At 50.3% G+C, this 23,361-nt stretch overlaps 2 protein-coding genes across 5 annotated transcripts in view; one reads left to right on the top strand and one right to left on the bottom strand.

Moving 5' to 3' along the window:
- PIGU (phosphatidylinositol glycan anchor biosynthesis class U) overlaps positions 1-12,693 on the top strand; it is a 96,245-nt gene extending 83,552 nt beyond the window's left edge. For all 3 annotated transcript variants that reach the window (XM_053671137.1, XM_037164450.2, XM_037164451.2), the window contains one exon: positions 12,265-12,693. In XM_053671137.1, the coding sequence (XP_053527112.1) occupies positions 12,265-12,434 (170 nt within the window). In that variant the 3' untranslated portion in view covers positions 12,435-12,693. The remainder of the gene's footprint in view (positions 1-12,264) is intronic.
- A 179-nt stretch (positions 12,694-12,872) lies between these two features.
- On the bottom strand, positions 12,873-14,556 carry MAP1LC3A (microtubule associated protein 1 light chain 3 alpha). Of its 2 annotated transcripts, XM_037164452.2 has the most exons (5): positions 14,288-14,553; positions 13,926-13,981; positions 13,735-13,841; positions 13,290-13,459; positions 12,873-13,034 (listed from the first exon to the last, which is right to left on the bottom strand). In XM_037164452.2, the coding sequence occupies exons 1-4, from the start codon at positions 14,325-14,327 to the stop codon at positions 13,297-13,299; spliced, it is 366 nt and encodes a 121-aa protein (XP_037020347.1). In that variant the 5' UTR covers positions 14,328-14,553; the 3' UTR covers positions 12,873-13,034; positions 13,290-13,296. The 2 variants fall into 2 exon arrangements, with proteins under 2 accessions (XP_037020347.1, XP_037020348.1); XM_037164453.2 differs by having other exon boundaries at positions 12,873-13,459; positions 14,288-14,556.
- Between the last annotated feature and the right edge of the window lie 8,805 nt (positions 14,557-23,361).

Raw genomic sequence — 23,361 nt, 5'->3', positions numbered from 1 at the left:
GCGGTCTAGCCAACTTCTCCAAAGGAACCTTGTCCCCTGTGTGTGTTCTCAGGTCAGCTCCGTCCTCACTGTGCAGGTTCCTATGAGAATGAGTTGAACCGCTCACCATTTCAGTTGTGCTTGGCAGAGCCAGGCGTTTCCTGTGCGTATGGGCTGGAAGGGAAGCAGAGCTGGCCGGGGGGACTGATGATGGCACTGAATAATCCCCGGGAGAGTCTGGTCTCCACGGTCAGCTGCTGGGAAAGAGGGGAGTTAGGGCTTTTGCTGTGAGTGGTTGTGAGTGATGGGCCTGGTATTTCCTGTGTGGACGTTTCTGAACAATTAATGTCCAGCCCAGCCATTTATCTTGATCTGTGAGGAGCAGGAAGAGAGATGGAGGGCCTGGGTGGGGCCAGGCCAGAGCTCGGTTCTGCCTCTCACACAGTGGTTGTGGGTGGTGGGTGCTCAGCGCCTCGCACTTTGTTCTGCAGGATTCAGCTTCATACCTTGAAGGAATCCAGAGGCTGTCTGGCTCTTCTGTGTTGCCGAAGCCTCCCTACTGGTCCTTTCAGAGTGATGACTGCCACTCGAGGGCATTGGGCCTGCCCTGGACGTGGGGGAGCCCCACAGCTTGTTGCCAGGTCACAAGTGTCGAGTGTGGGTCAGGAGTGCAGTTGCAGTGATTATGAGGCACCTGTGGAACTTGCCAGTTAACAGTTTCTTCACGTCGCTCCTTTGGCCCCTTTATGGAACAAGGGTCTCTGAATGGCGTGGGAGATCTTGGCAAGTGGTCAGGTGCCATTGAAGGCGAGAGAAACAGAGGTGTTGGGAGAGAAGGATGGGGCAGGGGGTGGGAACCAAAGGCCAGGTGGATGGAGGTTGTTAATGACTGAGCTACAGAGAAAAACCCGCTGAACTCTTCGCATTGCCTTTACTGTTTTTTATTTTGCTTTTGAAATGTAGCTTTATCATACTATATGAATTTATTACTGCTAGGGAAAAGAAAACAAACAAAATAGCCCTGGCTGGTGTGGCTCAGTGGATTGAGCGCAGGCTTGCAAACCAGAGTATTGTAGTTCGATTCCCAGTCAGGGCACATGCCTGGGTTGCAGGCCAGTTCCCAGGAGGGGACACACAAGAGGCAACCGTACATTGATGTTTCTCTCCCTCTCTCCTTCCCTTCCCCTCTAAAGATAAATAAATAAAATCTTGAAAAACAAACAAACAAATAAAAGCACACGGGATTAAAAGTAAAGGTCCACCTGGGCCCCCTCCCTTCCACCAGAGCAGGGTGATCGCTGGGGTCTGTCTGGTGTGTGTCTGCAGCCCTCCTCTGCATTTACACACTACGTATGTGCACACAAAGAGCTTTTCTGTTTATATAAAGACATGACATGCCATACTGCTGTTTTTCACTCAATGGTCTCATCTTGAGGTCATTTCTGTAATGGCTCCGACATCCATGAGAAGGGCGTACCGTGAGGTGTCTGACTGTGTGGCCCTCTGCTGACGGGCACCGAGGTTGCTTCTGCTTCATTTGCTGTAAATGGAACCTTGCATATCCCTCCACACACTCTTGTACACGCCTGCTAGTGTTTTTAGGGTAGATTCCTGGCGGGGGGATTTGCGGGGCGGAGGCATGTGCGTTGTACGTCGGTGCAGGGGTTACCACTTTGCCCGTCAGGCAGGTCAGGCCAACCCTCCCGGTTTCCCAGCAGTGGTCCAAGTGCCTGTCAGTTGCGGTTGTTCAGGCATCCAGCACAACTGTGTCATTGGCCTCCTGGGGTCTGGGTCCTGTGGCTCCGAGCCAGAGACAGGTCTGCGGGTCAGTGCTTTCCGGGACTACCGGCCTTGGGCTTTGCGGCTGCCACTGCCAGGTCACTAAAGGGGCCTGTCAGATGGGGGCCCTGATTCACCAAGGCAGGCCCTCAAGTCATACCACTGTCTCGAAGCATCGGCCGAGGTAGAAGAGTGGCCCTCGTCACAAGGGCTGTACCTACCCCCGCCCTCACCCCTGTTGGGAGCCAGAGGGTGCAAATAGGAGGCATTTGGAATTTTAGTATGTGTTAAATGTCACCTCCTCAAAGAGGCCTTTCACGTGGCGCCCCTGCCCCACTGTCTTTCTTAGCCCCCTGTTTCCTTCAGCGCACTTACCCAGTCTATAATTTTATATTATACATTCTCCTCGCTCTGTCTCCCCCACTAGCCTGTGAGCTTCACAGAGGCAGAGATCTGCCGGTCCTGCCCACTGCAGGATCCCCTGCCACCAGGGCTCGGCACAGAGCAGTTGTTTAGCAAATGTTTGTTGAATGAATGAATGAACGAACCAAAGGTAGCCAGGGGGAACACCATGTGATTACTGACCAAATTGCAGAGAGCAAGCACTAGAGGAATCTAGAGGGAACAGATCACCTTTCCTTTGGTGAGTAGTCAGGGGATCTGCAGGGGATGAGGAACAGGAGCTGGGCCTTTCAGACGTGGAGAACGAGAGGCCAGGGAGATGGTCCAGGAGGTGGGCGGGATGGGAGCCAAGTCACCCCGACGGCGAAGGTCAGTGAGTGGCCTCTCTGGCCCCAACCCTTCTCAGCTTCTGCCAGAACCTGAGGGGTTCTGATCTCTGGCCCGTGAAACCCCAGCGTGTCCTCCCTCCGCAGCCGACACCAGCCTCTGCTTTCATCTGACCCGCAGTCAGCGCTTCCACGGCAGTGGATGGCATTCGGGGACATGTCCTCAGTCCCACAGCGAGCTCTTCTCAGTCTTCTAGCTGGGACGCCTGGTCCCTGTTTCCCCCTGAGTCACCTGGTCCTCATTCCCCGCTCCCTGGGCAAGACAGACCGGGGAAGCCCTGGGAACCGAGGAATGTGGGTGTTCAGCAGGCAGCCAGGTCGGGCCCATCGCCGCTGAATCGGGAGCCGAGTAGGAAGGGCACCTGGGCGGGGAGATGTGAGGCCTCTGTTTGAGTCGGTCCGTGCTGTGCCCTGTAACACAACAACTACTGGAAGTCACTAGGTGTACCAGTAGGTAAGCCACTAGTGACTTAGGCCCCATCCTTTCCCCCGGGGCCATTAAGTATTTTGCAGCCTGTGGCATGGATCATTTGCTAATTATGATTGTGCCTCACAGTCAGTGACCAGGAAATGACAACAGCAAACTATCCATAGGGTGTGTGTGTTTATGTATGTATGTATGTATGTATGTATGTATGTATGTATGTGTAAGGACCAAGGTAGACTGGTTAATCGAGGTCTCCCTTCACTTCCTTACTGTGTGACCTTCAGCAAGTGGTTAAATTTCTCTTGGTGGCAGTTTTCTCCCAACTCAGCGTGTTGAAAGGACGGACATGTAATGTGTGGGTCCTGTTGCCATTATTCACGTGTTGACATGGGAAGTGGCACAAACATGACTTTCACGTACCCTGAGCCAATTCCTAGGAGGCCATTCAGACCCAGAAACCAAGGGAAGGAAAGCGGTTCCTCTTCCTCTTCTGTTCTTCTTCAGATCAGTGACCCACAAAAAAAAGAATGAACTTCAGGGATGACATCCAAACAAAAAGGAATGCACTTAAATTTAGCTTTTAAAGCCCTAGACAAGTAGCTCAGTTGCTTGGAGCGTCCTCCTGATAACACCAAGGTTGTGGGTTCAATCCCTGGTCAGGGCACATGCAAGAAGCATAACCAGTGAGTTCATGAGTAAGTGAGGCAGCAAATCCATGTGTCTGTCTCTCTGTCTGTCTCTAAAAAAATAAATAGCCCTGGCTGGTGTGGCTCAGTGCATTGGGAGCAAGCCTGTAAACCAAAAGGTCACCGGTTCGATTCCCAGTCAGGGCACATGCCTGGATTGCGGGCCAGGTCCCAGGTGGGGGTGTGAGAGAGGCAACCAGTCAATGTTTCTCTCACACATCAATGTTTCTCTTTTTCCTCCCCTTTCTCTAAAATAAATAAATAGTCTTTTTTTAAAAGATAACATTTAGCTTCTAAAAAAGAGTAAGATAATATGTCCCATTCACTCCAATTCAATGTGAAAACAGGACTCTTTCCCCAGATTATAATAGTGGTTCACGTGTAAAGAGAGCTTGTGAGGGGCGGGCTCGTGTGGGCTCCGATCTTCCTGACCACGTGTCTGTGTGGCTTCCGGACGTTTGCCTGTGCGTTTCCTTGGGTGCTCATGGGGAAGGGGTTTGATTCGTGTGTGTGTCTTATGGTTGGCGTCACGATGGAAGTATCATTTTTCCCTTTAAATAACACACCTTGGTGATCTCCCTGGTTCATACCTGAGACAGGAAGCTCCTTTTCAAGTTTCACACGTGTGGACTCAACACACTTGACCTAACTCTTCCTCTGCTAACAGCGCTTTAAGTTGTTTTCCTTGATTTTGTTATGATAAGGAATTCACTTAATTCACTTTTGAGGGAGGCCCTTCTTATTATCTCCTCTTAATCCAGATGAGGAAGCCGAGGCCCGGAAGTCACAGAACTCCAGAGGGTGCATTTAGTTACGCCGTCCTGCACCACGTCCCCTCAGGAGACCGTATCTCCTGCACGACTGTATCCCCAGCCCCAGGGAGTGTCCCGTGGCTGTTTATTGATGAAGAGTCAGCTGGGATCAGAAACCACGTTGTGACCGTGGATCTCCCGGTCTTGTGCCCCTGACCTCCCAGCTCCGGTCTCCATTTTGGTCCATGCCGGGCCTGTGGCAGGCTCTGCTGGATTCCTGGGGGTCAGAGCCAGAGTCCCCTTTCCCTCTTCCCTCTGAAGAACCCCACTCCTGCTCTGTGTCTCACCCCACCCATCCCGTTCCCAGCAGGGTCTGGAACACGCCACAGGCTGCTACCAAATCCCCGTGGGAGGCTGCCCTGGGCCTGCTCTGGCCATTTTACTTTCTGTCTCCAGGAGACTGAGAGCCCCGGGGCCTGGACAGCGGCCCTCTGACACGTTGGCCCTGCTCAGGAGACTGGTACTTTATTCCAGGACAGTGGAACCACAGTCCTATCTCCTGGAATTGCCTCTCAGTTGGCCTGGTGTGTCATTCTGGGGACGAGCACCAGTGAGGCAATGTTGAAGGACATATGGGGGAGATCAGCAGTGGCTGGGCAGTGTGTAGCCCCCACCGGTGGACAGATGGGGCCCATCCCAGGTTTACTCCTGTGGGTCGTGTATGGCTCTGGCTGATCCCGGTCGGTGTGTGGGAAGATTGGTTCCTCCTGATGAGGGGCACTTGTGGTGCAGGCTGGAGCCCTGGTCAGTTGGGTGTGTGTGTGTTTCCTCTGGTTTTCTCTGTCGTGGCATTTGTGAAGGCCCTGGTTCATTCCTCTCTCCCTCCCATCATCAAGCCTTTAGCTCAGTGCTCAGCATCCAGCATCCTGAGCCTTTCTGTCGCAGGCTTCCTATCCTCTGCCCACAACAACAGTGGCAGGAAAAGCCTGGTTTAAGTACAGGGGCATGGCCAGCCGAAGGCCTGGGCTTAAGAGGCCCAAACTCCACAGCGACTTCCAGCCCCAGCCATCCTGGCTCAGAGGACTCACACGGGTCACAGAACTCCTTGGGCCTAGTTTAGTTATTAACAAATATTGTTTAGGTGCCCACTATGTGCCAGGCACTCTACTAGGGGTGAATGAGACACAGCCCTGCGTCTAAGGAGCCCACGGTCAGTGGGAGAGAAGGAAAGGAAATGGGCAGGGCCTGGGCAGTGCTGTGAACAGGACAAGCACAGCCGGGGCGGTCAGGTGGGGCAGTTAAGGAAGCTTCTGGAGGGAGGCCGTCTCTTTGTGGATTCCTGAGGATCTCACCAGGTTCTAGGTGCTGAGACCCGCAGGGTGTGTGGCTTAGGAGTCGGAGTGGGGCTTGGGGTGGGGTGGCGAGCCAACCAGGGTGGAAGGTAGTTTTGTAGGGCTGGCAAGTGCTACCTGATAGGAACGAGGCCATTTCAGGACAGCAGTGGTCAGAGCCAGGGGGCCAGGCTAGCTTTTGGTTTTCAGCTGAGGGCAACTGTGGTAAGAGTGACTCTGAAAACGCCACTCCACCAGGAAGGGAAGAGAGGCAAGGGATGTGAGCTGGAATCTGAGCATGGGAAGGAAGGAGGCTATTTAAACCTGGCAAGAGGGGGTGGTAGCCTCAGTTTCCCCAGCCTAGAAGGGTGGGTCGCTGTGAGGACTCAGTCAATCTACAGCGGGACAGGGAAAGCTCTTGTCAACCGAAAAGTGCCACAGAGCAGGTGATTGCCACAGGAAGCAGTTTTCTCAGTCTGTTGAGATCTTGCTTCCAGGAGTATCCGCTGTCTGGCTCAAATAAATTTCTATAAAACAAGACGATTGCCATCACAGCTGGCTCTGATCTTACTCTGTGACCTTCCAGGCCCCAAGATGGGGGTCCAGTTATTTCCCCAATATTCTGCATCTTTAGTGCTGGACGGCGGAGCTGTTTCTCCACCACCCCCTCCCACCCGTGTCCGAGGTGGCGGTCACGCTCTGCAGGACGGCTCAGCCCCTCCTGCTCCCAGTTTCCCACACCCCCAGGCAGTGCAGGCAGAGGGCTCTGCTTTCTTTCTTTTTTTTTAAAATTTTTTTATTGATTATGCTGTTACAGTTGTTCTATTCCCCCTTTATTCCCCTCCACCCTACCCCCCATCCCCACCATCACCCCCCCTTTAGTTTATGACCATGTGTCTCAAGTCCTTTAGATTCTATATTTCCCATGCTATTCTTGCCCCCCATCTATTTTCTATCTACTGTCTATGCTACTTATTTTCTGTACCTTCTCCCCCCTTCTCCTCCTCCCACTCCCCTGTTGCTAACCCTCCTTGAGATCTTCATTTCTATGTTTCCACTCCTGATCTAGCTGTCCTTTTAGTTTGCTTTAGTTTTAGGTGTGGTTGTTAATAACTGTGAGTTTGCTGTCCTTTCACTGTTCATGTTTCTTTAACTTCTTTTTCTTAGATAAGTCCCTTTAACATTTCATATAATAAGGGCTTGGTGATGATGAACTCCTTCAATTTGATCTTATGTGAGAAGCACCTTATCTGTCCTTCCATTTTAAATGAGTTTTGCTGGATAGAGCAATCTTGGTTGTAGGTCTTTAGATTTCATGACTTGGAATACCTCTTTCCAGCCCCTTCTTGCCTGTAAGGTCTCTTTTGAGAAATCTGCTGACAGTCTGATGGGAACTCCTTTGTAGGTGACTGTCCCCTTAGCTCTTGCTGCTTCTAGGATTCTCTCCTTCATTTTAATCTTGGCTAATGTAATGACGATGTGCCTTGGTGTGTTCCTTCTTGGGTCCAACTTCTTTGGTACTCTCTGAGCTTCCTGGATTTCCTGGAAGTCTATTTCCTTTGCCAGATTGGGGAAATTCTCCTTTATTATTTGTTCAAATAAGTTTTCCACTGGTGGCTGTGCCTTTCCCCCTTCTGGTACCCCTATAATTCGGATGTTGGAGCGTTTAAAGATATCCTGGAGGTTCCTAAGACTCTCCTCATTTCTTTGAATTCTTGCTTCCTGACTCTCTTCTGTTTGGCCATTATTTGCTTTCTTCTGGTCCACTCCATTGATTTGAGTCCCAGTTTCCTTTTCATTGCTATTGGTGTCCTGTGCAATTCCATTCATTTCAATTAGTTTCGCCTTCATATATTTGTCTAATTTGTCGGTATAATCAACCAGTTCTGTGAGGATCCTGATGACCAGTGTTTTAAACTGTGCGTCTGTGAGTTTTGCTATTTCTTCATCGCTTAGATTTATTGGCTCTGGGGCTCTGAGATCCTCCTGCGCCATTCTTGGTCTGTTCGGGCCCTTTAAATGTGAGAAGTGGCGCCTTGGATTCCCAGGTCGCTGGGTTGTGACGCTATATGTGGGGGCGTGGCCCGAGCGGGGAAATGGCGACCCCCTCTGCCGCTTCTCACAGCTGGGTGCGGAGGAGCAGTGCCTTAGGTGGTTCACCTGGGCCGGGCCACTCAGAGTCGCTGGGTTGTGACGCTGTATGTGGAGGTGGGGTCAGAGCAGGGAAATGGCGGCGCTCTCCACTGCCGCTTGCCGTGGGGACCTGCCGGCCCGGTCCAACCGCCCACTCTCTCGCCTGTCCACCCGCGCACAAATGCGCGACCTCAGTCAACACGCAGCCCTGGGCCCGGCTGTCTCCCCCGCGGTCGCTCGCCTGGTTGCTCGCTGGGTCGCTCACTAGGTCTGACCCTGCGCCTGGATTCCGCGGGCCTGAGTGTGTCTGGCCGAGTCCTCCTGTGCAACCCTGCTCCGCCAGCTGGTTTCTCCCCTTACCGGTCAGGCTGAAGAATTTGTTGTTAACGGACTTCTGAAAAGTTCAATTTGCCGTGTTCTGGCTGTGTTTTCTGTTGCTAATATTTAGTTTTCTCTAATCTTGGTTGTGTGAGAAGGCACGGCACATCCACCTATGCCTCCATCTTGGCGGAAGTCCCGGCTCTGCTTTCTGATCGCCGTTGGTGACGACCACGTGAGCTCCCCCAGGTGTGGCTGGCTGTCGAGTGTCAGCATCTCCCACAGGAGCAAGAGACCTGGGGAGCTGGGACGTGTTGGGGTGACAGCACCTGCCCCCCCAGGAGGCCGCCTCCCGGGGGTCAGTGTTGGCCAAGGCTGCTTTCCTGAGCTCTGTGCTTCTGTTAAAGGCCCTGCTGGCTTGGATGTCCCAGACACTGTGCCTTTTCCAAAAAAACTGTCTCCTTGGCTGAGTGACAGTTGGGAATGGGAGCACAGCCTCCACCAGAGTGACAGTGTATGTGAAACGTCAGCATGGGTTTCACATGGGTCCATGGCAGGACTCAGCCCCTCCAGCACCCCAAAGTGAGGTGGTTGTGGGGCCAGCCTGGTGTCCATGAGATGCCCTCTCCCTGGGGGCAGGAGCAGGGCACCCACTCGGGGCCAGGGACCTTCTGTTCCAGACAGACAAGGCCAGCACACAGGGCTCTTCACCTCCACGCCACCCTTCCCTGACACTTCGTTATGAAGATGTTCACGCGTAGCTGAGCGGAAAGATTGAATATTGAACACCCCCGTAGCAACCTCTAGACTGATCATTAACGTTTTCCTCTGTGTGTGTTACTGGTAATTATCTATCTCTCAGTCTCTCTCTCTCTAAAATGTATTTCAAAGTGAAATGCAGGCTTCAGTACATTTCCTGCTAAATATTTCAACATATATATCATTAGCAGAGCTCAACACCTGTTCACATTTTTCTTACGTGAAATTTACACACAGTGAAAAACACAGATCTTAAATGCACATTTTCCAAAGCCGCCTTTCACCCTGCAAAATATTTTTGTGGCTCATCTATCTCGTTGCACATAACAATAGCATATTTTTTTAAGTTTTGGACTAATCTGACGGCGCAGGGTCCTCACATGCACCCACCAGCAAAGTCTCCCACATCATCAGCGTCTTGTGTCACCACGACACGCTGTGGAAGCCAAGAAACTGATGCTCGTCCGTTCTAAGTGACCGCCAGACTCGGTGTGGATTTGCCCATTTTCCCCGTCCTGTCCTCTAGGGTCCCGTCCGAGGACGGCTTCACATCTCGTTGGCATGTCTCCCCCGGACCCTCTGCTCACCTTCCTAGGTGAGCAGTTTCTCATGACCCGGACGGTCTGGAGCACTGGCCAGGTAGCCTGTTGAGTGTCCCCACCTCGGGTTTGTCTGATGCTTTGCTGTCAGGAGACCAGGTCTGGGGTTTCTGACACCAGGCAGCGAGTCCGTGTCAGCCACGAGATCGTGCTGTCCCTCAGCTCCTGGTTCAGGCTGTTTCCAGGCTCCTCCAGGGTGAGGTCACCACCTTCTCCTTCCCTGCCCTGTGCTTCGGGGTGAGTCACCAAGTGCAACCCACCCTCGGAGGCAGGGGGTGGGGAGGGGGCAAAAATGAAGCTCCACCTCTGGTGGGGGAGCATCTACATACATTATCTGGAATTCAGGGACATCAAAAGGAATCTCCCCCATCTGTGTTATTCATTCTCGTATTGGCTGATTATTACCGATTGGATTTTTGTTTTTATGAACATCATAAATGTACCCTATTTCTTGGGACTATAAGACACACTTTTTAACCACGTTTTTTGCTTCAAAGTTTTTCCCCTATTTTCGTCCTGTAAAACCTAGGTATGTCTGGGGTCTACACCATAAGACGCACCTCGGCTTCAGAGAAGGAAAATAGGAAGAAAAATTTGAAGCAAAAAATGTGGTAAAAAGTACATCTTATAGTCTGAAAAATACAGTACATATGTATACATGCTCTCCCTGCATATAAAATGTTGAGGTTTATAAGGAAACAGAATAACTCCCTAAGGTTGTAAGTTACTTATCCTAGTACTTTTGAATAACATCTTACTCTATTTGTATTTCTTGGTTCTTTCCCCTTTTATATTTGATTGAAGGACATGGAATTGACAATATTCAGCTGTTTCTGATCTGCAAAAAATAACTTCATATGGTTCAACTTCCTACCATGTGACCTTGGAGTTGGCTCCTTTTCTTTTGTGAATTGCGACTTTGCACCGGCCCCTCATCTGACCTGGCTTAGGGATCAGACCCCACCAGCTCAACCACAGCTCTAGGCTCCCCCAGCTCCCCCGACCGGGAACCCTGGGCCTGGGTGGAAGGGGGCTGCAGGGTGTGAGGCCAGCCTGTGCTGTGCTAACTACCCCCGCAGGGCAGCTTGGGGCAAAGCCTTGGGGCCTCCCTGGGCTCTGCTCTACTGATGCACCCAGAGGCTGAGGTCTCTGTCCTCTGGTGGACTGGGCCCTAGTACATGGCCTTGCAGAGTCATGGCCATGAGTCCAGCTCTCCCCCTATAGAGCCTTAGACCAGCAGTTGAACCCTTTGTGCCTTAATTGCCATCATCCTTCCAGATGGGTTCCAGTGGTGGCCTTGTCCTGAAACAATCACTGGTGTTAGTCCTGAGCTTCCCCTGTGGGCCCTCCTTTCTACCCACAGTGTGAGAGAGGCTGCCCAGGCCCGGGGTCCCTGGCCAGCTGAACCTCTGACCTGCTCGGTACTCCCCCTGCTCTGGGCTCCTGTCTCCCTGTCTGAGCGCCCAGGGGTGGTTGGTGCTGATGGTCTGGGAGCTGGTGGTGTCAGCAGCGGTGAGACCCTCTCCCCTCATCCTTCTATGGGGCGGGGCCCCGTCCCTCCTGCTCCAGGCATTGGAGGTCTTGGGAGCTTGGGACTAATGGATTCTAAGATTGTAGGTCATGCATGTGGGTGACCTTGGCAAATACCTGGTCTGCTCTGGGCTTCTGAGGGGATGGTGGGCTGTGCTTCCAGAGCTCTTTTGATCCTGTGGTCCAAAAGGGACAGACTGAGCTGGCACACATCCCACAGTGGCAGGACCACTCAAAGACCCTGCCCAGTGCAGGGAGGAAGGAGCACAGTGGTCAGGCAGTCACAGAAACGAACGTACAGCTACAGTTTGGATCAGTCTGTGCTACCAAGGAGAGGTGAACGGGGCCAGGACCCAGCCTGCGGGGTGTGGAAGGGCTTTTCTGTGGATGGTCCTTCCTGAGCTCTGAAGGGCAAGCAGATGCTGGTTAACTAGATGAAGGGGGAGAGAACATTCCAGGCCAAGAAAACTGCAAAGACCCTACAGTGGGAGGGGACACCAGTGTGGCGAGAGCAGAGTGAGGTAGAAAAGGGGAGAGGGTGATGACCCAGGGTCACGGGCAGGGACCAGGTGCAAGGCCTCGGCGCCCCAGGGAGCTCGATCCTACAAGTCGCAGGAGGCTATTTAGAGGATTTTAACACGACCAGATTTGTTTTGAAAAGCAACCTCTGGCAGCTACAGAAAAGAGAGTGGGGGAGTTTGAGTGTAGGGAGCCCAGAGATAAGACTGATGTTGAGATGACAGTGGCTTTGTCCAGGGCAGTAGCTGTTAAGATTGGTAAAAATTGATTTGATTTAGGATGGAGAACTGATAGGACTTAGCGGCTGTGTATATGGGAGACATATCAGGTGATTCCGTGGTCTGAGAACCTGGAGGTATGGGGCCTGGCTTTTCAGTGGGAGAAGCCAGTTTGACATGGAGTGTGGCCAGGGTCACCGGAGAGGCCTGTGGGCACCCAAGAGGTGAGGTGGAGGGGCCTCTGGTTACAGAAGCACCAATCTGGAGTTCAAAGGCCAAAGCTTGAGAAAGAGGTATAGACAGTAGTGCAGGGAGGGAGGGTCATACCTGTGCTTCTCAGGTGCCACTGAGACCTTGCAGAGTTGAGTATGGGTCCCTGGGTAGGGTCTCCCCAACACCCAAGGGGGAGGTACCTCGAAGCTTCTCACACTCTCTTCTCTCCCCAGATCCTGTTGATCTCCGATTACTTCTACGCCTTCCTGCGGCGGGAGTACTACCTCACACATGGTCTTTACCTGACGGCCAAAGATGGCACGGAGGCCATGCTCTTGCTCAAGTAGGCCTGGCTGGGCACAGGGCTGCACGGACTTCAGGGGGTGGACAGGCCAGAAGCTAGGCCAAGCCCTCTAGCTAGAACTGCCAGCAGGCAAGTCCTCAGGCAGATGAGGTTCAAGTCCAGGGCCACAATCTTGGCAGCAGAGGAGAGCCAAGACTGGCAGCAAGGCCTGTGGGGTGCTGCCAGGAGCACCTCCACCTGGACCCCCAGTTTTTGGCTCTGCACACGAAGGAGCCCTTTCCCTGGCAGGAAAGGGGGACTTAAGCAGGTGAGCAGGGTTTGTTAGGTTGTGGTGACTTAATAAATTTTTTGGTATGAAGTCTAGTCTGGATTCCCACTACATTCCTGGATGATGTGGGCCCCTAATACATGATATACTACACAAGGGTGTGGGTTTCCAGAACGAACCCTAAGTCCACAGAACACAAGATACATACTGGTAAGCAGATATTGGTGTGGGGCAGCCCACCCCACTCCCCAAGCAGCTGGAGGCAAAGGGCCAGGCAGGCCTGAGCAGTCTTTATTCTGCAGAGGGACAATGACCACAGATCCATACACCATGTCAAGACCTGGTGAGCCAGGGGCCAGTCCTTCAGGGGTGGGTGGGTCCAGGCAGAGGAAGCAGCGCCTCGGGTGGGGGAGGGGCAGGCGGGCAGGGGCCTAAAATAAAAAAAAGACAGAGCAGGGGTGCTGGGGGCTGCTCCCACCATCCCCCAGCCACCAAGATGGGCAACCCGAACATGACAGGCCCAGGCTCTACCCAGGACAGAGTTGGAGTGGTTGGTGCCCCAGAAGTAAGAGGTGCAGCCCTGCCCAGTCCCCCAGGAGCTGGGGCAGCTCAGTTCAGGAGCCAACTCCCTGGGCAGAGCCTGTCAGGGTCCCCCACTCCCAGTCCAACCACCCACGCCCCCCTACTGCTGGCTCAGAAGCCGAAGGTTTCCTGGGAGGCGTAGACCATGTAGAGGAAGCCGTCGTCATCTTTCTCCTGCTCATAGATGTCCGCGATGGGCGTGGACACGCTCACCATGCTGTGCTGGTTCACCAGCAGGAAGAAGGCCTGCGTGGGGTTCAGCTGCAGGCGGCGCCTGAGGTGGATAGGAGAGCATGCCCACAGTGAGGGGCCTCGCTGCTGGCGGGCTGGTGCAGCTCCGACTCCCTCCCCGAAATGATGTCCCACCTCCGGCTTCACATCCATTCCAGCCTTTTAGAGCTCACCTCTAACCTGACCAGACAGCCCTGACCTTGAACTTCCCCAACCTCCACAGCATAGGGACCCACTGCCGCCGCCCCAAAAGGACCTGGCTTGCTGCCCAGCCGCAGCAGGACCGAAGTCCCCCTCTGAACGCTGCTGCCCACGCACCGGATTATCTTGACCAGCTCGCTCATGTTGACATGGTCCGGGACCAGGAATTTGGTCTTGTCCAGGACTGGCAGCTGCTTTTCCCCCTTGTAGCGCTCGATGATCACCTGGGAACAGGGCAGGGCGGGGACTTGTGAGCCTGGGCGGAGCCTGGGCCGGGCGGGGACAAGCAGGGGGACGGTGGGACTCACCGGGATCTTGCTGGGGTGCTGTTCGCGGATCTGCTGCACCTCCTTACAGCGATCGGCTGCGGGAGGAGGTCGGCGGTGAGACTAGGCCGGGGTGGTCCTCACGGTCTGCCCGCCTGTCTCCTGTCTCCTGTCTCCGAGGACGGCACGCCCCACCTCCCCGGAGCCCCCGCCCCCAGGGCCGTCCGGCAGGCCTGGCCGCAGAACAGGGTTGGGAGGTCCGACCTGGGGCCCGAACCGGCCTCCCAGCCCAGGGTCCAGCTGAAACCTGACGTCACAGGACTGACGTCACCTGCGGCAGCAGGTCGGTCGCGCCCCCCACCCTAACCCACACACACACTCGCAGACCGCCCGCTGGGCCTCACCGAAGCTCCGCCGCTGCTTGAAAGGCCGGTCGGAGGGCATCTCGCGGGCCCGGCTGGGCACACAGGCCGGAGCTCCGGGGCGGGGATGTGGCCGTGATACAGGGGCGCCAAGCGGTCTGCACCTCGCGCTCAAGGGCTCTGGGGCTCACGCTGAGCCCAGCGGCGGAGGCTCCGGGAGGTAACTCGCCCGGGTGACGTCAGGTCACAACAGTCCTTAAAGGGGAGGCCGGCGCGCGGTTCCCATTGGGCCGACTCAAAACCCGCCCGCCCGGGCCGTGACGTCAGGGCACCCAGAGCCTGGATTCCCGACCGGCTCTGGGAAGGGGCGGCTCCCTCGGCCGCGTCACAGTGTTGTGACGTCATGGCCTACGCAGGGTTCCTCTCCCCCTGCCCAGGCTTTCAGAGACTGGGAAGCTCAGAGGCCATTGCCGGAGCTGACTCGCTCTGGCAGAGGCTCCGCATCCTCTGCTCCTGCTGTCACTGACACTGCAGTCTGTTAATTCCAGGGACAGGACGAGGCGCTGAGGAAGAGAGCAGTGAACCAGGAAGTCCCCTCGCGGCTTCTGATTAGAGAAGGAAAAAGGCGGGGTGGGCGAGACTGAAACATGAAAGAGCAAGTCACTGAAAAGGAACACGGGTTTTAAAAGAAATTCCGAGTTGAAAAAATAGAGCTATTAATATTCAGGTCTCAAAAGATGAAGCAAGAAAGCAGATTGGACACAGCAGATGAGAGCCTCTGAGTTGGAGAATAACCAGAAGCAATTATTAAGAGAAACGAGGCGAAGAAACATAAAAAAGGAAGAAACATAAAAAAGGAAGTGACCGGAGTGGTATAGTGAGAAAGACTATGTCCTGTGTCCAATCAGAATTCCAGAAGGAGAGAAAAGGAAGAATACGGTAGAGGCAGTTCCTTAAGAAGAGTTTCCAAAATTGATTAAATACCAGGAAGATCCTGTCATAAAATCCAGAGCAGGATAAATAAAAATAAAGTCAGCATCTAGGCACTTTGTAGTGAATTTGCAGAACTCTAAAGACAAGAAATTAGGTCGGGAAATGGTGAGCAACTAAACTGACAAGTATGTATGTCATCTAAACAAGCACTTAATTGGGACACAAATAGTGATGATTAACTTGGGGATGCAAAACAAGGAGCATGGGACACGCTGAAAGGTAGGACTGGAAAACATGATCAGATTGGCCAAGAAAAATGTAACGTAGCTTGATGCTATTTACAAGAGGACACTTAAAAGCAAAAAGATGGGGGAAAAGGTATCCTTGATAAAAACTAACCAAGAGATATAAATCTATTAAAAAATCAGACAAATTGGCTTGAAGGTAAAGTCATTATTAGGGATATAGAGGACCACCTCTATGATTAAGAGACCAGGTTTCAAGAAAGATGTGACAGTTTCAGGTTGCATGTTAGAGGTTGTGTTTTTAAGGTTGGAAATATATAAAGCAAAAATGACAGGACATAAGGAAAAACCGCCAAATTCTCCATCATGGTAGGAGATTTAAGGCCTCTTTCAGTAGCAAATGATAGACCAAGCAGCCAAAAGATACACAGAATATCTTAATACTATTAATAATCCTAGTCAGCCCCAGTTGGTGTGGCTCAGTATATTGAGCGCCAGCAGCAAACTGAAAGGTTGCAGGTTCCATTCCCGGTCACAGCACATGCCTAGGTTGCAGGACAGGTCCCAGGTTGGGGGGTGTGCAAGAGGAAACCAATCAACATTTCTTCTGTCTTTCTCCTTCCCTTCCTCTAAAAATAAATAAGTAAAATCTAAAAAATTTTTAAAAATATTATCCTAATCAATGGACCCTGATAGAATGCTGAACCCAGTATGTTACTTGCAAGCACACAAGAAACATTTACCAAAACCAACCTAACAACTAGACCCCAAGACACATCTTGACAGATATCAGTTATTCAATTTCATACAGACCATGTTTTCTGATATGGACACAAGCCAAGTAATCTCCAAATGTTTGGACATTTACATATTCTTCTACAAAACTTATTACTCAAAGACGAAATCACATAGAAATGAAAACTGTGGATCAAACCAAGGATGAGAATACATACAAAAACTCCAGGTGAGGTAAGGGAACAATTAAAGTTGCATTTACAAAATGTATAGCCTTATTAGGTAAGAAGAAATATGGAAAATGTATGAGCAGTGTCAAAGAATTTTTAAAAGGTAAAAAAAAAGAATTTTATTTAAAAGGAAAAAAAAGAATTTTTAAAAGGAAAAAGAGCATAAATCCAAAGAAAGTGAGAAAGGTTATAATGAAGAGCAGAAATTGATGAAATATAAAAACAAAGACCACTAGTATGGGCCACAAAACAAAGCTAGATCTTTGAAAAGACCGATAAAACAAACATTACTTGTAAAAGGCTTATACGTACAGATATATCAGAAATAATAAAAATAAGATTATAAACTCCATGCCAGTAAATTTAAATCTTAGGTGAAATGGACAACTTTCTACCAAAAGATAATTTTTAATATATTTTATTGGTTATGCTATTACATTTGCCCCATTTTTCCCTTTATTTCCCTCTGCCCTGCAACCCCCTCCCACCTGCACTGTCCCTTAGTTCATGTCCATGGGCCCATGTAATCCCACACATATAAAAGATATCAGCAAAAGATAATTTGCCAAGACTAATATAAAAAGAAATAGACAAAAAAAGAGAAAGAAATAGTCAAAATGAATAGCCATATACTTCAAAAAACCAACTAGTCCAAATGGTTTTCTAAGTGAGTTCTTCTCTGCCCCACCCCCCAAAACCCTTGGCAGACATTATCCTTGAGGGTAAAACACTGTAGTATATGGTAAAATGTTAAGCCAGGAATACAATTTTAAATTTTTTCACTGAACAAGAGTGCAGTCCTATACGGAGGTCCCAGCTAGAGCCACCAAAATACAGAAAGGGTAGAAGCAAAAAACTATCATTCGCAGTCGGAATAACAAAAGGAATCTACAAACAAAAAACTGCTAACTAATAAAGTCTGACAACACGACACCAAGTTTTAGAGGAATATGGAAACTTTTCACACTGCTGATGGGAGTATAAATCATTTCAGCCACACTGGAGAGCAATTTGGCAAAATCTAATGCTGAAGTTGCCTGTATCTTACCCACCAGGAATTCCACTTCGGTGCACACATGAGCCCAAGAAAACATGATCAGGTGTGTTTATTGGAGCATTTTCATAACAGCAAAAAATTGGGGCACCTAAACGTCCAATTAAATATCTTGTGTGTTCCTATAACAGAATGTACTGTTACAGAGAAAGGGGCGAGTCAGCACACTTTTCCTTTTAAAGGCCAGAGAGTACATATTTTTGGCTTTGCAGGCCATGCGGTCTCTGGCAACCCCTCGGTTCTGTTGCAGCACGGAAGCTCCCTTGGACAACTGGAATGGGCATGGCTGTAGCCCAACAAAACTCTATTTGCTAAAAGAGATTTGGCCTGAGGACCTTGGTTTGCTGACTCTCGATCTAGAGCTGTGTGCGTCGAAGTAGACACATCTCACAAACCCAAAGTTGTAGGAGACTGAGTGTAATCACCGCCAGTAAGAACAAGACCAAGAACTAGGTCAGCCGTGGCCTGGGGAAGTGGTTATACCTCTCTGTCAGACTAAGCCCTGGGCTGAGACTGCAGTAGGGGAGGGACCCATCCCCCAAATCTCAAGGTCTGTGCTCATTCTTCCTCTTACCTGACCAGTGGGCAGGGCTAACACTCCCTCCTCCAGTCCTCTGGTTTCTCATATCACTGCTTCCTCCTCTCCCCCATCTCCTCTGAATCCAAAGGCCTGGCCTACCTGACTCTAGTTGAAAAGTCTAGCAACCACCAGACACATGACCTCCCCCAAATGAACCCATCATCTTCCCCTGGCATGTGCTCCAGTTGGAATCTTCCCTCTCCCCGTCTGTCATCTTTGACTCTTTTCTTTCCCTCACTTTCCTGCACCCCCCTCAACGGACACATCCAAACTGTGCCCAAATCCTATTGGTTCTACATTGAAAATATCTCCAAAATCTCACCACTTCCACCATTGCCACTCAAGGCAAAGCCACCATCATCTCTTGCTGGACTTCTGCCATCACCTCCTTCCTGGTCTCCTTGTCTGGCCTTGCCTGCTGCAGTCTGGTCTCACTACACTGACAAGAGCAATCCTGTTGGATCATGTGGTTCCTGCATCCCACCTGTCAGAGCAAAGGTCAAGGCTAAACAGTGGCCCATGAAGCCTATGGTATCTACCTCCCCGCTGGTCCTCTGGCCTCAACACTCACTCTCAGACTTTGACTTCAGCTACGCTGGCCTCCTCACTATTTCAGGAACCCACTTGAGCCCCAGGACCTTCCTGTACTTACTGTTCCATTGCCTGGAATATTCTTCCCCAAGATCTCTGCGTGGCTCACACTCTTAGTTAACAACGTCTCCTCAGGGAGGCCTTCCTGAAAAATCTTATTTAACGTTGCAGTCCCTGTCCCAGTGAACCCCCTGTTCTTCTCCCAGTCCCTTGCTTAACTTTTTGCCAGAGCAGTTATCACCTCCTAATAGGCTAGATAATTTTTCTAAGCATTTTATTGTGAAAATTTTCAAGCACACAGAACTGAAATAATTGTTCAATAACCACCTGTATGCCCACCCGTGACATCCTACATTTAATCCTGCACCATTTGCTCTGTCACTACCTGTCCATTCATCTGTCTGTCCATCCATCTGCATGTTTCATCTTTTTTATGCATTTCAGAGTAAGTCACCAACCAACATCCATTATGATAAAAACGCAACAAAGTGAATACAGAGGAAACACACCTTAACATAATACAGACCATATATGGACAGCCTATAACTAATATCACACCTACTAGTGAAAAGCTGAAAGCTTTCTCTCCAAGGTCAGGAAAAAAGACACGGATGCTCATTCTCACCACTTTTATTCAGCATAGGATTGGAAGTCCTAGTCAAGGCAACTAAACAAGAGAAAGAAATAAATAGGCCCTGGCTGGTGTAGCTCAGTGGATTGAGCACAGGCCTGCGAATCAAAGGATTGCAGTGTGAGTCCCAGTCAGAGCACATGCCTCGGTTGCAGGCCAGTTCCCAGCAGAGGACTCATGAGAGGCAACCATACATTGATGTTTCTCTCCCTCTCTCCTTCCCTTCCCCTCTAAAGATAAATAAATAAAATCTAAAAAAAAAAAAAAGACATGCTATAACAAAATAAATAAATTATAAAAAAGAAAAAGAAATAAAAGGCATCCAAATCAGAAAGAAAGAAGTAAAACTGTCACATTTTTCTGCTAACAATGTTATATATAGAAAACAAAGACCCCACAAAAAAAACTGTTAGAACTAATAAATTCAGTAAAGTTGCAGGACACAAAAATCTGTTGCATTTCTATACATGAATAACAAACTATCAGAAATAAGTTAAAACAATTCCATTTAAAATTGCATTGAAAAGATAAAATACTTAGGGATGAAATTAAAGTAGGGGAAAAATCTATACTCTAAAAACTATAAGATTTTTAAGAAGATTTTATTTATTTTTAGAGAGGAAAAAGGGGGAAACAAAAGGAGAGAAACATCAGTGTGTGGTTACCTCTTGAGCATCCCCTACTGGGGACCTGGCCTGCAACCCAGGCATGTGTACTAGACTGGGAATAGAACCAGCAACCCTTTGGTTCATAGGCCGGCACTCAATCCACTAGGCCACATCAGCCAGGGCTGAAAACTATAAGATGTTAATGGAAGAAATTAAAGAAGATACAAATAGCAAGATACTCTGTGCTCATGGAAGAGTATTATTAAAATGCCCACACTACCCAAAGTAGGTACAATTTGACTCCTATTAAATTCTAATAGAATCTTTTGCATAAATAGAACCAACACACCTAAAATTTCTGTGCAACCACAAAAGACCCCAAATAGCCAAAGCTGGAGGCATCAGGCTCCCTGATTTCAAACTCTATTACAAAGGTATAGTGATCAAAACAGTATGGTATTGATATAAACACACACATACAGATCAATGCAACAGAACAGAGCCCAAAAATAAACTCATGCATATATGTTCAATTAGTTTATGACAAAGGAACCAAGAATACACAATGGGGAAGGGACAGTTTCTTCAGTAAATGATGAAGACCATGGATGACCACTGGGTCATGGGAAATCTGGACAGCCACAGGCAAAAGAATGAAACCGGACCACTGCCTTACACAAAAATCAACTCAAAATAGATTAAAGACTTGAATGTAAGACCTGAAACCATAAAGCTCCTAGACGAAAACGCAGGTAGTAAGCTCCTTGACATCAGTCTTGTATGTTTTGTTTTGTTTTGTTTTTTTCGGATTTGACGCAAAACAAAGGTGACAGAAAAAATAAGTGGAACTCCATCAAACTGAAAAAGCTTCTGCACAGCAAAGGGAAACAACAAAATAAAAAGACAATTTACTGAATAGGAGAAAGCAAAGCATATATCTGATAAAGTTGCAGGACACAAAAATCTTATGAAGAACTCATACAACTTAATAGCAAAACCCCAAACAATCAGATTTTTAAAATGGGCAGAGGACCTGAACATTTTTCCAAAGATATACAGATGGCCAGCAGGGACATGAGAAGGTGTTTAACATCACAGATCATCAGGGAAATGCAAATCAAAATCATGAGATACCACCTCACACTGGTTAGAATGGCCATTATCAACGAGACGTGAAATAACAGGTGTCGACGAGGACAGAAGGGAACCTCTGTGCATTGTGGTGGGAATGTGAATTTCCACTATGTAAACAGTATAACAAGCTGGCTCAGTTGGTGAGAGTGTTGTCCCGACATGCCAAGGTTGTGGGTTCGATCCTCAGTCAGGGCACAGACAAGAATCAAGCAACGAATGCATAAATAAGTGGAACAACAAATTGATGTTTCTCTCCCCCTCTCTCTCTCCCCCGCATTTAAAAATTAATTTTAAGATTCTTAAAAAAAGAAATGACCAGCTCTTTTTCCAAAGCGGTAGCTCCATCAACAATATATGGGATTTGAGTTGCTTTGCATCCTCCCAACACTCGGTGTGGCCGGTTGGGAGGATGCAAATTTTGGCTGTTCTAGTAGGTGTGCGGCTGCATCTCAGTGTGGGTTTAAATTTAATATGCTATATAATTGAAAATCTTTATCTTACTTCTCCCTCCCACTAATGAGCAAGTCCCTTGAGGGCAGTGTTTTCTATGCGCGGTCCCTGCTTGGCCACAGCACCGGGACTGAGCGCAGACCGAGCAGGTGCTCAGCTCACGTCTGTGTCTGGCCCCCACACGTCCTCTCTCTGGGTCACTGCCCATTTGAGGTCTGTCTCCTCTCTAGATCATGTGTGGGGACTGAGTTCGAGCCAAGCACTGGTGGGGGGCACTAAGGGTTCTGAGAGGACCATTTGGGATGATGGGGGTAAGCTCTTTTCAGGGCAGTCTCTCCCACAGGCAAGCTCACCTTCCCCATCCTCCTGTTCTTGCTGATCTGTGGCTTCTGACTGGGACTCACGGAAAAAGGGAGACTGCGGCCTTGGCTGGCCTGTTACGTGAGGGTGGAGCAACCTCTGGCCTGAGTGGCCACCAGTCACTGTGTGACCACAACCAGTTCCTCTTCTGGGCCTGTGTTTGCTCCTTTGCACAACGGCAGACAGACCTGGGTCTAAAGTACTTTACCACTTACAGGATGACTTCGGACACATGCATTCCCCCTGGAGGCTTATTTTTTCATCTGTACAATGGAGACAGGAGCAACCTACCTCTGAGGCTGAGGATTAGTGAGTGGCCAGGAGGGCACAGCGTCCTGGGGAAAAGGGCCTGGAATCAGATGGACCGACTTTATCACCACGGTGCTGTGGTATCTCATTTAAGGAAATGAACTCATAAAATGGGCCTCACGTTGGGAGGGCCCAGGAGAAACAAGGTCAGAGTCAGGGTTATTATCCCTGAGTCAGGATGAGTTGTTCCTGTTTACTGACTCCAAGAGCAGTTCTCCCAAGATTGGAGAGACTGAAGCCCACCCAGAAGCCACCAAGCCATGGGCATGGGGTGCCCCACCTCGCTCCTGAAGCTCTCTGGCTTCACTGGGAGGTGGAGGCCATGACCATCAGCTCCACCACTCACACGTGGCCTTGGACCTGGCTGTTCCTTCCTTTGGCTCTCACTCCCTCAGCCCCTCCTCTCTCTCTGGCCAAGGGGAGTTCTCTCTCCGTTCTCATCCCACCTCCTGAGTGATGGGCAGCGGTACCTCCCTCTTCCCCTCCTCCTCTGTCCTCGCCTCTGCCCTCCCCAGACCCCCACTCTCTAGAGCTGGCCAGTCACCTGGAGAGGCCGCCTCCTCCTGGCATTCCAGCCTCTGGCTGCACCCCAGCATGCTCCTCCTATCATGACCCTCAGCTCTCACCCCACCCCTGTTGCCCTCGGTCATGTCCATGTTCATACCCATCATGGCCTCCAACGTGTCAGCGACTCCCTATTCCCTGCCTCCGGATCCCAGCTTTGGTTCCTGCCTCCCGAACGAAGGTCGACTCGGAGGCTTAGGCTTCTCGAACTCAACACGTCCAGATGAAGCCAGCGTCCTCACCAGTACCTGCCTCCAGCTAACGGGTACCTGCCCTCACACCTGGTCACCACAGCCTGGCTCCGGCCTCAGCTGGGCTCACCCCTTGCCTGCCAATCTAGTCACTGTGAGTCCTCTCAAACTCGTCTGTCCCCCCCCCTCTCCACCCTCACTCCTCTGGGTAGGCTCTCCCCTGAGCCTGCTCCACTTGAACTTGTCCTCACACTTTCCTAACCTAGGCCACACCCCACAAATGCACCTCTCCTGCAAACACAGATCCAAGGGTCCCTGGCCACCACCCTTCGAGCCAGACAAGATTTCTGCCTCCATCATGTCCCTATCAATTGCTTCCTTACCTGTCCCCACGTCCTCCTGGCCCAGCACAAATTCCACAGCCCATCACCATAATTCCTTTCCAAAAGTGCTGAACTCCCTCGTTCTTTTAGAGGCTGAATTAGTCTGGCAAAATCCCAG

Source organism: Artibeus jamaicensis, unplaced genomic scaffold (assembly GCF_021234435.1).
Source record: "Artibeus jamaicensis isolate MK-2021 breed Jamaican fruit bat unplaced genomic scaffold, CSHL_Jam_final contig_685, whole genome shotgun sequence".
NCBI lineage: Eukaryota > Metazoa > Chordata > Mammalia > Chiroptera > Phyllostomidae > Artibeus > Artibeus jamaicensis.
The sequence above is the reverse complement of the archived record's forward strand: the minus strand, read 5'-3'. Positions and strand labels throughout refer to the sequence as shown.

Coding starts and splice junctions, on each gene's coding strand:
- MAP1LC3A (XM_037164453.2), bottom strand. CDS start 14,327: ATGCCCTCCGACCGGCCTTTCAAGCAGCGGCGGAGCTTCG. Junction 13,982..14,287: donor CAAGCAGCGGCGGAGCTTCG/GTGAGGCCCAGC, acceptor CTCCTCCCGCAG/CCGATCGCTGTAAGGAGGTG. Junction 13,460..13,734: donor GAGCTGGTCAAGATAATCCG/GTGCGTGGGCAG, acceptor TATCCACCTCAG/GCGCCGCCTGCAGCTGAACC.